The 18,325-nt window shown below is 34.4% G+C and overlaps 1 protein-coding gene across 1 annotated transcript in view; it reads right to left on the bottom strand.

Annotated features, from left to right (window-relative positions):
• SGCZ (sarcoglycan zeta) overlaps window positions 1–18,325 on the bottom strand; it is a 482,281-nt gene that overhangs the window by 34,890 nt on the left and 429,066 nt on the right. The window contains exon 5 of the mRNA XM_075752098.1: window positions 16,500–16,622. Coding sequence (XP_075608213.1) covers window positions 16,500–16,622 — 123 coding nt within the window. The remainder of the gene's footprint in view (window positions 1–16,499; window positions 16,623–18,325) is intronic.

Raw genomic sequence — 18,325 nt, 5'->3', positions numbered from 1 at the left:
CCAGGTGCCAGAGAAACCTGTTGTTCACATCCTCTTAGACATTAAACTACATTATGTTCAGGCACTTTCAGAACAGAATACTGAACACCAGGCACCAGGATGGTCATGTCTAGGGAACAGAAAGCTGCATAATTTGACAGTCATCTTGAAATCAATTCTTTTGCTTTATGACTTTTAAGAATATATTTCCTATGTCCAGCTATCAATAAAAGACCTTACCAGGTTCAGAGATAGGCTAAGAGACAAAAAAGAAAATCTTTCTTATTTTGCCTCTTCTTCAGATCAACTCTAAGAGGTATTTCTCTATATTAACTAGTTAACAAACTATCATGATGCTTGCCAACCCAGCCTTTCAGCTTTCACTGAAGCGAACCTTACATGGAAAGACCTCTATTCTTACATTCTTAAACCTTCCAAAAGAATTTATTTAGTTCAGATTCATTCCTCCCATCCTTTAGTCTCCCTCTCCCCTCCAGACATCTCATCACTGTAAGTAATGTGTTCTGTTTTTTTCAGCAGGATGCTCCCTCTGCTCCTTTCCTTGTTTTGTATTAAAAGTCCCTTTTAATATCCATACTAATTTTACACATTAATGCTTTGCCAAAATGAAATTGTTTTGAGTTACTTAGTTTTGCTGTCTTGAAGAAAAGCAAAAAAAAAAAAAAAAAAAAAAAGAGTATTTTCATTAAAACTTCAAATTCAGAAACTCTAATTGGTCTTTTGCTTTCATCCTAAATCTAAATATAAACTGGGGAGGCAAGGCCAAGAATGACAGTGAGAAGAAAAAAATTGCAACTATAAAAAGCCTGAAAATAGTCCTGACAGCTAAAACATGAAACAAACTTGTTGATAAATACCCTTTCTGCACAGTATGCTTTATCTATTGTGTTTTCTCTGCTCCACAGTGAGTGTAAAAACAGATTTAAAAAGTAGTCCATCATTTGGTAATGCTGCTAAGATAAAAATAGCAAAAATAATACAGCTGGTTTCCTTGATATGAAAATAAATATTTTTTAAAAAAGGCACTTCCCTTTGATGTTTAATGAGAAAAGACTTTCAGATGTAACTACCAATCCCACCTCATGCTTTCGACCATAAATCGAGAAAGAAATTTTTCAAGTGAACCTAGCATTCGGCTACCGCCAGCATTTTGCTTTGTTGATCTTGGATACATCTTGTGTCTTAGCGTGATATCCAGGTACTTTGAAAGCTTTACGTGCTGCTGTATCTAGACCTTTGACCACCATAATGTACGTACTTTGCAGAAAGCAATGCAGAAAAAGGACATGAAAAAGCACTATTCCTAGTTACACTGTAAGTGGTGTAACCTATAGTACTTGCTGTCACTTCTATCACGCTTTATGTCTAAGATTGGTTTAGAATGCTGATAACTTAAGGGCAAAGTCTCCACTTGAGCTAAATGACATTTTGGCATTTGTAAAGGAATCGGGCTGCCTGGAAGAACTGAAAGGCATATGTGTGTGTGTGCGCGCGCACGTGTGTGTGCTTAGATCCATGCTTAACAGCCTTTTTCTAGCATGCTCACAAAATATGTTTCAAATGTTTTACAAACGTGCTATCTAATAGCCTCAATGACAACCAAGATATTTGCTAAAGAACAGTTACCATAAAACTGAATTCTAATGCTTTCTAAGTAGGAACAGCTAGATAAATATATCCCACTGTGCCCATTACTGATATTAGTGTTGACAGGATCAATACAAATGTTCTTCATATATCAAAATATTAAAATTTATGGTATGCATATTCACTTCAGTTTATCTATGAATGAATATATACCATCAGGAAACATTGACATGTAGGTTTTAGTGTGGGCTACCAACTACAGTATAATGATTTCTGAAAGGAGAGGTCTTGCTTTACCTTGCTAAGCCCATTCATTCTATCCCTTCTTCTTGTCATGAAGTGTGCTTATTCACACAGCTTTCTCATCTTCCCCTTACTGTACAGAATCTTATTTAAAAATGAAGTCAAAAATACATACCAAAAGTAACTAACTTCTAAACCAGAAGTATAGGAAATACACTATGCAGAGAAGAACTGTACACAGAAGGAAATAAAGAGCAAGAGAATAGGCTCTTTTAATGGCCAAAACCAAATTCTTTTCATTTTCTCTCCAGAAAGATAAAAGGGTAGCTGTATAATGTTATTTTAGAATATCAATGTGGTTAAGTAGGGATGCTTTAGCTTGCCAAAATATGATCAAAGCTGGCCACATTTGTTCTGTGTTTTTCCATTTATGCAGTGTTAATGCCATTTTGTGAATTAATCCTGTGAAATGACAGTGTTTTGTAGTGTTGCTCTTTGTTTCAAAACACTGCAGTTTGGCACTAACTTTGCTCAGTATCATACCTGCCTCATCAAGGCACACAGTTTGGACCAGTATACTTGATTTGTGACAGCATTTATTCAAACAGGAAGCAAAATATCTGCGTTCCTAGATTAGCACTGATCTCCTAGGTTTGGAATACAATATCCAAAAACTCTGTACCTTGGTCCAAGAAAATGAAAATAGCTGATAAGAACTGACAGGAGATCACTGAAATTAAAAATATATAATATTAATTGCACACTGTGTTATGCACAGTTGTACAGTATGAAATAATAATGTAAAAAAAAGATTTGACACTTTTGGAAAAAATAATAAAAATTAGAAATGACAATCAATGAAACTAATCAGAATGACTTTTGGAAATATATCAGGCATAAAGTATATGCTAGTGAAAGCAGACTAATTGAAAAGCAGAGAAGGAAAGTGAAAAGATAAATTTTCCCCTAGGAATTTAAATACGAAATAGGAAGAGGTCCTTGCTAAAATATTTATAAATTAATAAATTGGGATGCTAATTAGTGAAGAAGGAAAACCAAGTGACTCCATAAAATCTCATCTATGGTACAAGATCCCAAGAACTATTTACTACTCCAGTCTTGCAAAGTTCTTCATTATATGCTTTAGCTTCAGTGGTACAACTCACAGGACCAAAATTCAAGCACATATTTAAATGCTTTGTAGGATTACTGCCAGAATGCTTAGCTATTGGCCATGCAAATTCAAACCCAAAGGATGGGCAACATAGCTCTGAAAAATGTAAATCTGTTCAAACCAATGAGGCAACTAAAATGACAAACCATGGGTGAGAAAAATGTATATTTTAACAATCTATATAATTCATAGGTGCTTCTAAAAATCTTTGGTGAACTTCAGCATCAATTTAGTTTATTCATTCAGGGCTTATTCTTGCTCCTATATAATTAAAAACAAACCTTACACTGATTTCAAGCTCCAGGCTGCTAGTTCCAGTTGATGGGGGCTGACAATGATGGAGAAGAAGCATCATCTGTTTTACATTTGCTTTCAGTAAATTTTCTATAGAATTAATTTCCTGGCAAGTATGTTTGCTATCACAATGTTTTGAAAATGAGTATGGCAAAATAAATCTTGGCATTTTAACTACAAGCTTTGCATGGGCAACTAAATTCCAAGGATTAAGCTTATCCAATAATGAAACAAACATACTTCTGATGTATGCCAAAAATGCTTGGATTTCAAATCCTAACAAGTCACAAAAAAAGTAATCATGATCAAATCACCATCACAAATTGTTTACTGAAATTCAAACAATTAAATACAAGAGAAATGCAATTTCTTCACAGATGTTTCACAACTGGAAACTCACCCATTTCTACTGTGGAACTGCTTAATACATTTTTAAAAATGTATTAGTTCTATTCTTAGAAATTTGTCTGAGCCTGGTGATATTCATACACTTAGAGAGGCTAGGTGGTCAGGGGCCCTTAGATCAGTCCTTTGACTATAAAATTACTGTCCCTGTTGTGTTCAACTTATCTGGATCTAAATATCCAGGTGACACTGAAGTTTAGGAACTAAATTCTAAGAAAGAATATGAAGAAGAAAGAGACCAGCTGAGGTCTGAAGAAATTGAGAGGGATTTCCCAAGAAGGCTGCTCGCTCTGATCTGGAAAGCCCATTTGAAAAGCTTCAGGGATTGCTTACAAGCAAGGACAAAGTAGGAGAAGATGATCTATGGAGGATATGCTTCTAAGTCAGGAATATCTGACCAGGCATAAACACAGTTATCACATAGCCAGATAAAATCTAATAGACTCTACTGAGAGTCAGAGCAAATTCAGTCAGACTACGGACTACATCAATGAAATTAGCAGTTTCAAGGCCATTCATGCTAGATTGTGTCTAGTTAGATTTCAAGTAAGGGGAAAACTTGTTTGCATCTACATACAATACACTATTTAGACTTACCTTAAGATTCTTGTTTGATGATCAGATCTCAGAAAAAGGAGTCTTCTCCCTGGACAAGTGTCTGCTGGGAAAAACTGGTTTGACTGGTAGATGGAAGAATTTTGAATAGGAGTAGTAGAACATGATGAAGTTCAACTCTATCCGAAAAACTTGTGCTTATCTTAATGACAGGTCTCCCAAGAAACAAAAGTATTCACAGGGTAAAGAAATAAAGCTGTTGTCCAGTCACTGGTTGACAGAAATGGTCAAGCTGTGACTGGTCAACAGCCATGTGGAAGGGATGAGAACTCTGAAGGACTTCCCTGGAACAAGCAAGAGCAAAGTTGATAAGGTACACGAAGAAGTGCAGACAGTAGAGTTGGTAAATGGTTTGCCTGTCTCTGAAAGCACATGCTGAAAGGTGGCAGACAAAGCCAAGAACCTACGTGCTGGTTCTATGGCTGTACAAGCACTACTTGCCGGACCTCAGATCGGGATGCATGCCCTTCCTTCTATAGCAGAGGGATATTCCACCTCTCTCATAATGCCCCACTGTGCTATGACTTGCTCAGCATTTATGGAGAGACTTCAGTGTTCCTCTGCTTAGTGAAAAGGAAAATCTTAAGAAAGGAATAAAATTATTTGCTATTGCTTTTCTTATACTTTGTAAAAGAGGCAAAAGGAAGTTTACACTTAGCTTGAACAGAAACACTTTTATGCAAAGGTCAAAATGAGAATTTTGTAACTCATAGGTTTCATGAGTGGTTAGTTAGACATACAAATGGAGAGCTAGGTTCAAACGCAATACTGATTTTTTTTTTTGTTGTGCTACCCACTTGTACTTTCATACTAAACACTGTACTATAGCTAAGAAAAACCCTTAAAGAATGTAAATAAAACTACAATGAAGAGCGCTGTATCTAACACATGTAAATAAGGATTATTCTAGTGTAAATTTCTGCCAGAATTCTGACTCTTCTATCAGTGTTGCATGTAGAACAACAACAATATATTGTTATCCTGGCACATCCTAAACATTACTGAAACCTGTTAAATTGTCTGCAATCTCCATCTAGTCTTGCTAAGTGTTTTACATTAAAGCCTCGTATAATCTACCAATTTCACATTTTCTACAAGGTCTTAGTAAATAATATACAGATTACATTTACCAACTTTAAATGATTCTCCCACAAAAATATTCTTGTTTTTTATGTAAAGAAGTTTTTATAATTTCTGGTATAAATTCAAGAGCGAGGTAGAGTTCCTTTAATGACTGATCTGATAAATAAAAGCTCAAAAAAGCCAAAAATATTAGTTAGTCATAAAGTATTAAAGTGCAATAATAAATAATATAAAGCATTTACAATTATTTAAAATAATAAACAATTCTATGTGAATAATACAGCTACTGCAACACTTAATACAAAGATGGCTTCTATTAAACAAGCAGAAACTTATGAGAAATGTGTCTGCCTATAATCGTGACAGCTACAAAGAGTAGAACATTACTCCTAAGGTTAGAAAGAATAAATTTTATTGAATTTACATTAGTTGGCTTGTGACTTGAGATAAAAAGAAAATATCTGATCTCCTCTAAGGCTCATTCCTTGCTGTGATCATTAAGTTCAAAACAAAACAAAAAGAAAGAAAGAAATTCTACATTCTCTACGGCCAAACTATTCCAGTGGTTTACTATTCTTGCCATTTAAAAGGGGGGGGGGGGGGGTGAGGGGGTGTTTTTTGTTTGGTTGGGGGGTTTTGTTGGTTTGTTTTTTGTTTTTTTTTTTAAACTGATAGCGAGCATCCCTTGTTTTTAACAGGCTGTTTCTCAAGGTCTCAAGACTGATATCATATTCCCTGTGATTTTTTTTCTTCAAGCTAAACAGCACCATCTTTTTCTCTCTTCCCTCAGAGATCATGCTTCTGGACAACTAATAAATCTCTTGGCTCTGGATTCTATCCAGTTGTTTACTGACCAGTGCTACACCAAACTGGACTAAGCACTTTGGAGAGGAGCTTGCCAGTGTTGAACAAAGCAGCAGATCTGCAGGCTCTACTCCTGTTTACACATTCTAGCTTCATATTTGACTTTCTTGCATCACATGACGCTCTTCAGCATGTGATCCAAAATCCGTCCTAACTTTTTCTGTGGACTCCTTTGAGTCTTACTTATCAATTCTCTGAGGTTTTAAGATTGACCTCTGGAAGTCAATTGGATTTTGTTTTGCTGTTGTCTTTCCCTGTAACTTTCAAACAGGGGATGTTCTCATTAGATGGTTGTTGCCCTCTCAGATTTCCTTCCACCTTCACATTCTTAGTTCCTCCCCACTGATTAGCAACACTCCATACGTTAGTTTTTCAACACTGTGTCATCCTTATAACATATAAATCTTTTGTACAGTCTCTGTCTTGATCATTTTTTTCCTAACAGATGGCTGTCTCTGTAGTTAAAAGAAACAAGAGGACTCCAAATAGTCCAAAATGCTGTCACCAGGCCCTGTGCATTACATGATTCTTTTTATTTATAAAATGCTTCCTCTGTATAATCTTTTTGGTTTGGTGGTCAACATTACCACATAGGTTCTTTGACCTTTCATCAGTACCCATAAAGTATAAATCCATTTGCATTTTGATTCTCAGAGCAGTTATACGTTCTTCAGATGCATCTATTTCTGTCTGGATATTGCAGGTTTTTGCTTCATTCTCTTTTTATGAGATGATACTTACAACATATAATTTCATTTCTTTTATATATGTTGATTTTTGCCACTCATCCTTCTGGAATTTACATTACCCATTCTGAATTCTTACACATTTCTGTCTACACTTAATCTTCATGCACATATACACACTTCTGTACTTTCTGAACATTGTTATATACTTTTAATTCAGATACAAAGGTCTATACACATTGATAATATTTTTCTAGAGCCAAAATGATGGCTTATGATGTTTGTGTCTTGGTGTACTGAATTTAATGCTGTCAGACACTGTGAAATGTAAACTCGTCATTAGCCACAATGAGGATAGGAATTTATATTCACAATGTAGGCTGAAGGCTGCAGGCCATATTTTTGTGGGCGATATAATTTTTTTTATGGAGTTGCTTCCCGTGGGTGAAATTATTCCTAGCTTATAGCAGTCTGCTATGAATAAGCTTTAAGATGTATTGCAGAGCAGAAATGATTTGAATCTATATTTTTTCACAGCTTTGACTGCATACCTGCTTTATAAATAGATCTACAGATAACAGTGAAGTCCAAGATGTTACTGGTGGAAATCTGCTAACCTCCCCTCCGAGTAAGGATTTGTTTCAAACTGTGATTGCCATGGACTCAAACAGTACCTCCCTGTGAGGATTTCTGTATTGATTCTTTCTGCTACTTTCTACCTAAATTTAGAGTCAAGATCTTCCTGTTCGTTCACATAAGTTTTGAAAGTATGACATATGTCATGACGTATTCTTGTACAATCTCACTATACAGTTTACGGTTACTAAATACATTAGCTTGTACTGAAAGTGGGGTAAAAATATTGCCTTAAAATCAGATAAAAATTAAAAAGCCACTTTGTAGTGGTTTCAGAGGGAACAAAATGCAGTTCTGACATGTATTACATGGCTCACAGTAAGAGCTACATCTATGTATTGTTTGGGAAAAGTCAAATGCCTGCAATATTTCCTAAAAATGCAATAGTATTCCTTCTATTCTGAAGGCTTTACAAATTGAAATCCAAATGATGTCATCTTCTACCATCTAATGAGAATACTGTTCCAGGACAAAGCAAGATATTTTTGGCCTGTAGTATCATCATTATAGAGCAATTATTTAGAGCCAAATACTCTTTCCATTGAACCTAAATCCTACAGTACTTTGCAGCCTGACCCTTATCTCCAACCACAGAATTTTGTTTCCAGGAATTTTTTTTTGCAGAAATAAATCATGAGCAAGTATTTTAAGGCAAAAAAAGAAAATGGGAATGCTGGAGCTCCTTTATGATTCACCTTTCCCTCCTGTGAGTAGCTATATCTTAAAAATAGAGATGGGTCTGACTGCTGTAATATAAATGTGCATTTTCAAAACTACCAAAGCCCAAGGGCATGTGAGTGTCAGGCTTAGCTCAGGTTTTAACAGTTAGAATTTCACTACAAAAAACTGAATCCAATGCAGCTCCTGTATCAAAATCTTCTGAAGGTTTAGTGTGTGTTTTCCAAACAAACTGGTTTGGTTTGATTTAAGAGTATCTCAGCTTACTCATAATGGGGCCATTTTCCACCAGGCTTGAACCCTTCCATTGGCCATGTGGATTTGCCTGGTATCATGCAATTTAGACCCTTCAAAACTAGAACTACTTTAAATTGCATCTCTGGACTCTGCACAGTCTTTAACAAGGAATGAGGAACAGGATGTAGATTTTAGCAGTTTTTCCTAAAAATATTCATTCTTACATTGGTCACAAACACGCAATAACTTGATCTCGTCAAAGGTTTAACCTGAAAACCAGATTCAATCTGGAAGTCAGAATCAGTCTCTGGATCAATATCATCCTATACCAGAACAAAGCAAATAGTCTCGTTACTAACTTTGGGAAGCTGCTAGCTGTGTTTTGCAAAGGAACAGCTCAGACAAGTACAGAATCAGGACAAAAACATAAGCCCTATGTAATAGAATTAAATACATTACAGCCTAGGAGGAGAAGAAATGATTAAAATCTGTCTTGTCTTGTAACTGATGGTATCATGAAAAAAGGGGAGAAAAAAATTCAATATGGAAGGAAAGGCATTCAGAAAGCATGGATTACAGAAAGGTTGCCTCTCTAGGTAGATGATAATTTTCCTTAACCTAAACATGAAAAGAGTGTAATTTTCCTGTTTTTTTTTTTCCTTCCTTTTCCTTTCTCCTGCCTGACTATATGCTGGCTCCTTCTATATCTCTGTCTACAGGACAGCCTTGCTGAGTATTTTTCAGTGGAGTGGCTGTAAGAAATTGAACATGTTTTCCTGGGCTGGCAGAACTGCTTGCACATTTGTCTGCTTTTGGGTCTATTCCCTTTCCAGAAAAACTTCTTTTATCAAGGTTTCTCTCTCTTTACATACATTCCTGAGACCAATCATTCTGTTTCTTGACATGTTTTTGTTCAAGTGCCAGAAATCGAAATCTTTCTTTTGCAAACAAGCTGCTATTATCTTTTGCTCAATGTAGTCCTCCAGCAATCTACATAGTCACCTGCAGGCTGATGTAAGTACACACTGCTAGTAATCTGAGCTGGCTGGATGCATGCTACCCTTAACTAGAAGATATAAATCTTCTTCATTATACAATGTCCTGGATAAGAAATGTATTTATTTATTTAGTCTCACCACTTTTAGCCTGCCTGTAAAACTTCCAGTTCGCAGACACCTTGGAGCTCACTTATATATATATATGCTTGTAATCTGTTCTACAGTTGTACCTCAGGAGGAATGCTCTGACAGGTTGCTCTATTGCCAAGTGGTTGGACTCCTGTGATAAAATTATCTTTCAATCAGAGCTCTCATACAGACAAGTCTGGATGTTAAGTGCTTCCTTGAGATCTAAATAAGGTTATCAGAAACTTTATTCATCCAGTACATTTTGGTGTATATATTACTGCAGTCATTACTAAGGGAACATAGAAATTCTATATATGTAATGCATTTTCTTTACTGACAGATGATGATAAAAGAATCCTGGTGTTCAGGGTACTGAGAGTCTGGCATATCTACTTAAAATTTTAACTTTTTACTACAACATCAAATACAGTAGTTTTAGTGTGGTCACACAATTTGGCTGCATAAGCCGGCTTAAAGTGATTAAGTGCTTCCCTTCATCTTGTGCCACTTCACTCTCCAAACTTCATCTGTCCTGAATGACAATCCACCAACTGAACATGGCAAATCCAAGATCTTCTTTCCCATTCATACTGAAATTCTTATTCAGTCTCTGAAGGCACTAGATATACACCTACTATAATGACAACATACATCAAATAATCATTTATTTTTCTAAATTTCAGTACTTGTTATAAATATTTTATTGCTACTCTTCCAACCTAATTTGCAATTCACATATATTTCCTCATATTTCTGTCATGTTTCCTTTTCATAGCCATAAGCCATATTTCTACTTTATCATTTCAGTTTAACTACTCTGGAAGACCTTTCTGTATCTCAATTACCTGCAGACTCACAGTTCTACAGCATAATTTTAAAATCAAAACTGAGGTACTGATACACTGCTCTGCATGATAATTCTGGATATTATTGGAATATTATTAGAATATAAGTATGTAGGTATCTTCTGAAGTTTTCTTGATACATCAAGGCTCTCATCTTTCATCCACTGAAGTAAGTGGTTTTGATCAAAGCTATACTGAACCCACTATGAGCACATACTTTAATGTAATGAAAACGATACTTGCAGCCCTTCACAGATGTTTCCTTGACACTGCTCTGGTGTCGAAGTAGATTTGACCTACATCTGTCCTGCTATTAATCTGAGAAAAAAATCCATTAAAACTGAAGTATGCTATCTCCTGTCTTTTCACATAACTTTTCTGTTTGACGAGGTAGAAGGCTCATAGGAGTTCGTAATGATCTGCAAAGTTTTTATGCCTCTTCTTTTTGTTTCTCCTACTACTGCTAGCAACCATATGCAAGCATTATTACAATTGCAATTTCCATGATGAGATCTATTATTATGTTTGAAATATAAACAAAGTGATCTTCAGCCAATTATATCAGCTCACACAATACAGACATGGAGTTCTACATATATGAAAAGTTTTGTTTCAATAAATTATGGAAGCAGTTGAACGCTATAGAACAACTACTAAAATCTTGGTAACACATTAACTGACCAGGTTTTTATTAGCTTCTTAGTTATTTTTAGAGGAAAAGTATTACTGTTACCATAATTATCATTATAACAAAATTCAGTTTTATCTAAAAAGGACTTCAGGTCCTGTGCTAAAACACCACTCAGATGTGCAGCCATAAGGGATGAAAGAAACTAAGCCAACAGTTAAGAAAGTAATAGAAAACAAAACCATAAAGGTGAGTAATATTTTGCAAACAATCTAGACTTAGTTATTTAGAAAAAGTGATACAGCTTATTTGCTGCATCTAGAAAATGTAAATGGATTTGACTGCTGAAGAGCAATGGCTTCTGATGGACAACCTACATAGTTTACTTTGCAAATCCATTTTTGTCTTGTCTTTTCTTAAACATGATTAATCAAAACAGCCACATGTTCAAATACAACTGATTTAGAAGAAGGTACCTAAACCTGTAAAAAAATCAAATTACATTATTGTTTTTATGAGTCAGAGATAAAATCATGGTTAAATAAAGAACAATGTAGCCAAGTCTGAATGAAGTATATAGGTCAGAAGAACATGTAGGAGACAATATGAATTGAATTGCAGTCTCTTCTTTAAAAATCAGAGAAAAACACTCTTTTCAAAAAAAGCAAAATGTTTGTATAATTTGGATAAAACATTGTAAGTTGAATGAAAAAAGGGTTCTGATAATATCCTTTCAGCTTTAACTGAGCAAACCACTTCAAAAGCCAGAGGAGAAAAAACCTCAGTTACGTTGTCCAAAGAAAGCAGGTGTTTAACAGAACGAGATGACCTCCGCTTTGCCTAGTGCTGCTTATATAGCTGCTAACTACAAGTTTGGCTTAAGAAAAAAAAGGAATACAAACTGTACTAACACAGACATACAGTGGAAGTCTTCATAGAAAAAATTACTTTTTTGTTGTAGCAGTATCTCAGAAAAACCTGTATTGAGCTAGGCCTTCTTGATCGGTTTACTCACAAGTACGCAGGCAGGCATAAAGTTGAGTCGCGATATATGCTTGTATTCCCACCTACAAGTGTCACCAATACAGTATTTTCAAGTTCTGCTACAAGAATATCTTACAGAGATCATATTGCAATTAAAAGAAATATGAAATAAAAGCACAGGGGATAAAACTTAAGATTTAAATAACAGAAGGGAAAATGACACACATGCTCTGTAGCCACAGAGGGAGTGAAGAAGACTCCACGATGCTATAGACACTGTCCAGTCATTGGGACAGGGTGAATATAAGGGATGGAGGAAGGTTTAACAACGTGCAGAAAGGAACCTGTGAGTCCACCAGAAACTCAGCTGCTTATTCCTGCTTGTTTCCCAGCTCTTTGGCAATATGTTTACTTCATCATGCCTTTCTCTTCCCTCCCTACAAAGCTCCATGATACGTGTTAAGTTCAGTAGTAGGAGGCATCCCTGCACACAGGGACATTAATCAGCTGCAGTTCTAACAGTGCTGTCTAGCAAAGCAAAGGTTGAGTGTTTTTTCTTCTTTCCTTGAATGATAAATTAGAAAAGAGCTAAAGCAGTTAAAAGAAAAAGCAAAAGTGACAATGGAAGGAAGAATAAGAAGTCTAAATTAAATCAGCCAACTGCCTAATTCTATAGTGACAGACTCTTAATAAGGAAATATATAGCTGCAGTATCTCTAAAACAAAAAGTACTACTTCTGACTCCATTATTTTTCTTATCTGGGAAACATTCATAGCTGTATTACTAGCCTGTTTCTACTAAACATTTCTCCCTGGAATAGACTGCCAATGTAAAAATTTACAAATAAAAATGCTACAAAAATAATCAATGAGAAGCTGTAAACTTAATATTTCAAGTTTTTATTAATCAAGAATTTCTTGCACTGCCTTATGATAGATTGCTTTTTGAAGTTGTGCATTACAAAAGTATTCTTCTGAATTGACAAAAAATCATATAAAATAAATCTCACATTGCCATACTGGTTTATAAATGCCCATGAAATGGGAATGCTTTAGAAAATTAATTACCAAAATGCATCATTTATTGGACCCATTCACAGTGAGATGTTTCCAAGGAGACACTATTCACAACTAAGTAAGAAAATAAAATCAGGTTTTCATTGTTGTACCATACAAATAACTACACCTGAGACTTTCATCTCCAAATAGGCACAGCTTATTTTTTATTTTTGATATTAATTTTTTGTTTTCTCTGTTTTTCCGTAACTCCTTTCCTATATTCACCCCAAGGCACTATGATTATCAAAACACAGACTTGAGAAAAATACACTAAAAAAATTCTGGTTGATGTTTGACATTATGATGCCTTGCCAGGTTTCGTCAGTCATATCATATCATATAGAGTAATGCAGTCTGATTGATGCAACTCACAGGGACTCATCACTTTTCATGGGTTTGCTGAAGAATTTAAAGGTATCACACAACCTTCGGACAGAATTCAAAGAGCTAATATATGAAAGAAAGATTTTGTTATTTTATTCTTCCATGAAGTTAGAATTTTTTTTTTTTTTTTTTACCTTTGGAAGATTTTTTTTTTAAATACTTTTCTTGATATTGCATGGATCATATAACTTTTATTCTCCATGGGGAAATCTATGTTAAACAATTTCAGCTTTAGACTGAAGTCAACAGTAAAGCATAGATGTCTCATTATAGCTTTATTATTTGGCTGCAGATTAGTACTTATGCTGCAAAACACCTTTTAGGGATACAGAAATTGGGATATGAGGTTATTTTGTGCAAGCCTTTCAGAAATGCTCATTCATTTAGAAATCTAATACTCTTCCCTTCATTCTGTGGGATAATATTTTTCTTCTCTAACAAGATGACAGAAGGGTAAATCTAAAGTGGATCCTAGGGATTTTAAGCATAAAATTTTTAAGCTAGCCTTTTATCACCTCATTATAAGATAGTTTACTAATGAAATCTGATTTCAAGACAATTATCCAGAGATTAGAAAGAATGATCCCAACTTTATTAAATTACTTTTGAATAAACACAAAAGACAATAATTTTCAAGTGATTTTTTTAAAATAAATTACTCTTTCAAATTACAATTACAAAACATCTTAACATATTTTTCCAAAGAAACAGCTCCAAATGTTGGACATAGGTTATTTAATGGCACGTAATTTGTATTTGACTTCATGACCTAAATGACAACATTTAGAACCTGATAAATCCTGCAATATGCCTGTTTTCTTTGTGATATTTAAATGCTGCCTAAATCTTTCTTTTGTGTGTGTGTGCAAGTAATTAAAGTCAATGTTTTTATAATTTTAATCCTAAAATATTTTTTCTAGTTAAATGAAATAATTTCTTTGAAAAGTCAATCCTAACTCTTTAGTTTTCATTTTAGCCACAGAAGGAAAATCAATTCCTGGTACAAACAACTCTACTAGTGAGATTCTCTGGTGGGACTCAACAGGTATCCAGTAATCCCTGAAATTCAGATGAATATATCAAAGCAGCACAAATGTAGGTTTTCCTAGCCTTTACTTTTTTTTTTTTTTTTTTTTAATTTGAGAAGGGAAGCTTAATGTAAGTACACATACAGTCAGGTATATTTCTGGAATTAAGGAGCAAATCCCGTTCTTTTCAGAAGGAACAATTTTATATTCCATGTTAAGCATCATTGAATAAATTTTCATTAGTTCTGCTTTCTATATTACCGATGTCAACAGGTGCTGTGGGAGCTCAACCCACTGTGAAGTTAAAGACAGTTGAGCAGTGTTTTGCTTTTGAAGTCTGACAAAAAAAAATTACCACAACATCTACAATTTATGATTACATTTCTTAATGGCAGGAAATCTAATTCTCAGTGCCATTTGTAAGATGTCTTATTTTTTAACTTATGATAGATGCTTTGAAATCTCCTGTGTCAATTGTGTGTTTAAGATCAGCTTTCTTGGTATTTAATATTCTGATCAAGTTTAAAGCCTAGCGGGATTCAGTATGATTTTCTTTTCTCTTCCTGTGTTATTCCAGTTATTGTCTTAGGGTTTATTATGGTAAAATTCTTGTACAGCTACTACCTATGAAGAATCCTGCTGAGTCAACAAAACACTAATGCCTCCCTCTCCTAACCCCACATTTGTTAAACCAATACAAATCAGTGTATTATATTGGATACTGCAACATCACTAACCTGTCTGCTTGTAAAGGCCTTTTCTTTTGGTTTAGCAGTATTAAAAGAGATTGCTTGGCTAGAGAACATAGACAGAGGTCAGATAGGAATGAAAGAGGAAGAAACGTTATCCCACATATACTGGCAAGCAAGAATCTTGAGGCTTATGAAGTACAGTCACAGCTTGACCCTGGACTCCCTGGATCTGTTTTAATGCTGTACCTGGCATTACACGGAAGTAAAACTACCTAATTTTTTTTTTAAAGGCTTAAAGTTGCTAGTAATGCAATTGTTAGTTTTACAGACCAGAAAGGGATATTTTATCATAATCATCATAAACCAGAACCATCTTATACTTTCTACACAATTGAACTTTTAAACTAGTAGGTTGCTTTCAAACTCTGTAACTCAGGCATCCCCAGATATAGGCTAACCTAAAGCTAAACACCCCACACTGGTGAAGCAATTCAAGTTTTGCATTACGAGGCATAACCCAAGTTGTGCCCAAGTTCAACTAAGATTTCATTAAGAAGTCAAAGTTAAAGCATTTATCTAAAACAAAGTTAGGTAACTGATTTTTAATTATTTTTTTTTTACAAGCTAACATATTGCTAATATGAAATGGGTTACTGAGATATATATATATATAAATTTCCTTTATATTTATACACCTTATATAAATATATTCAATGACAGTAAAATACCAATGAGGATTATTTTTCTTATTCTATTGAGCAAATGTTCAAGTCAAGACAAGGTTTCTACTTATTACAATTCAGCCGAACCTCCTAAAGTAAAGCTTACTTTACATACCCTTAATTCATGTGGAAGCTAGACTTGATACTTTGTATACAGAAAAAAACAAAGGTCACAGTATATAACAATAGTTTTTGTCATTGTGAAGGGGCATTATCTAACAAATGGCATAGATATCACAAAGCAATGCTTAATTCATGGTAACATATAAAAGCCAAATCACTGTGGTAAGGGTGATTTGTACCATAATTGGGCCTGCAGAGTTTAAATTCAAATCTACCTTTACAGGAGCTAATTTCTAGATTATGCAATATCTTTTGGTTGGTCAAGCAATCACTGATGATGAGAAGGCATTTTCCTCTGCAGTAGATGAAAATTTTGTAGAAGGCTCATAGAATAATTATTACTAAGGGTATTAAAAAAAAAAGAACAAAGTTTATATCCATTTAGAAACTTCATTATTACCATACCTGTTACTTTCAGTCTGTCTGCTCCAATGACAATCTCATCTTCATCTGCAGAAAACAATACTTTTCCACCGTCACTTGCCCTCACTTCAAACCTCTTACACTGGGCCTCCACAGCATCAGCTCCTGAAATCAAGGAAGTGAATGTTTCATCTAAGATATTTTGTAAGAATAAAAGTAATTATCAGCTTATGTGGAATACCCAAAATACATAGAGTACATGAGGCTTTTATAAAATAGTTGGCTTTCTGTAAGCCTGGTAGGTAATTTGTATTATTGAAAAAATGTTAAATGAATTTGCAGAGTAACTATTTCACTATTGCACATCAGGATAGAATTTAAAATAACTATGAAAAACATCTATTTCAGTGTCATGTGTAGAACTCAACACAAGCATTTAGAATGTACTTAAACTCTGAAATCTTGAAATGCCAATTCAGACAAAGTTTTCTGGGGTTTGCTCAGCTTACAGTGCAGTTTCTTGTCAATGGAAAAAAAAGATAACATATGAGCCTATTCCATAAAGACCAAGAAATCAACACAGCAGAAAAGGGTATTTTTCATTCAGTTCTACTGCAAACTTGAACAATGGAATAACAAAACAACTTCCCCCCCAACAAAACGAACAAAAACAATTAGCTGAGATGTCAGGATTTCTCTCACATTCTATGAAACAAAACTCTTGAATGTCTCAAATCTCCAAAACCCTAAAATAATTCTGAAATCAAACAGACCTATGGAATTACACCTAACAGTGCAATTAAGAAAGTTTGCAGATACCAAAACTCTGTTAAATTTACTATGCTTTTCAATTTACTGGTTTTATCCTTATTCCTCAGTGTTTTGTCTGCTAATTTTTTTCTGAAAATTGTTATTTTATTTTATTAATCAGTGAAAGCAAAACTTTACTTCTGAAAATGGTGTTGAAAAGCAATGAACTGCATATAGCACAATCAGCTGTAAGGCAAACTAGAAGATTTCAGGGAATAATTATCTGACAATTTTCCATTGATCTCTAATTAGATTTCTAATGTATACCTGAAATGACCCATCAATCTATATGGATAAAAATTATGGGGAAGGCATTATGGACAAAGAAATCCATGAATGTTATTTCAGTTTATCAATCTGGCTTATAGATTTGTAAAGAACACCTGCTTCCATAATGTCGAAGTTTTCAGTTTAATATGCAAATGTACATTATCAAAATATACAATAAGAAATATAATAACAGCTGTGATAACTAATTTTGGATGGGGAATTGACATAGCAGCCCTTAATTTGGAGTATTATCTATAAAATCAAAACAATAATTCCTCTTACTTTCAAATGAGCTTACATTTGTACTGTGAAAAATTTCTAGTTATTTTTAATTCATGAATGTAAAAAGAAAATGAAGAGGAATTATAAAAATACTTATAATGCCCCATTTTCTTGAAGGTAGACATGTTTATTCTGTTGTAAAAATGTAAAATGTCTCTCTGTACAATTGAACTTTATTTTAAATGCGATAATCAGCTGGTTGGTTTTGTTTTGAAAAAAACACTAAATTTTTGTAAAGACAGACAGGAACAGATTTCAGATAACCTAATGTTAGCCATGGGATAAACACTACATCTCACAAAGATTTCAGGATGCTCACTAATAAAAGGTATAACAAAGTCTAATCAGGACAAACGTAATGACAACATATATTCACACATAGCTGTCTTACTGAATTAATCCATTACTCTTAAACACTTTCCAAAGGTCAGTGGTGGTGTCCTTGATAGCGTTGCCCACAGGCACATCTGAATTATTTCTTTAAAATGTTAGTGTTTAGCTAGCGA

The sequence above is a fragment of the Balearica regulorum genome, chromosome 4 (assembly GCF_011004875.1).
Source record: "Balearica regulorum gibbericeps isolate bBalReg1 chromosome 4, bBalReg1.pri, whole genome shotgun sequence".
In the NCBI taxonomy this organism is placed as follows: Eukaryota; Metazoa; Chordata; class Aves; order Gruiformes; family Gruidae; genus Balearica; species Balearica regulorum.
The sequence above is the reverse complement of the archived record's forward strand: the minus strand, read 5'-3'. Positions and strand labels throughout refer to the sequence as shown.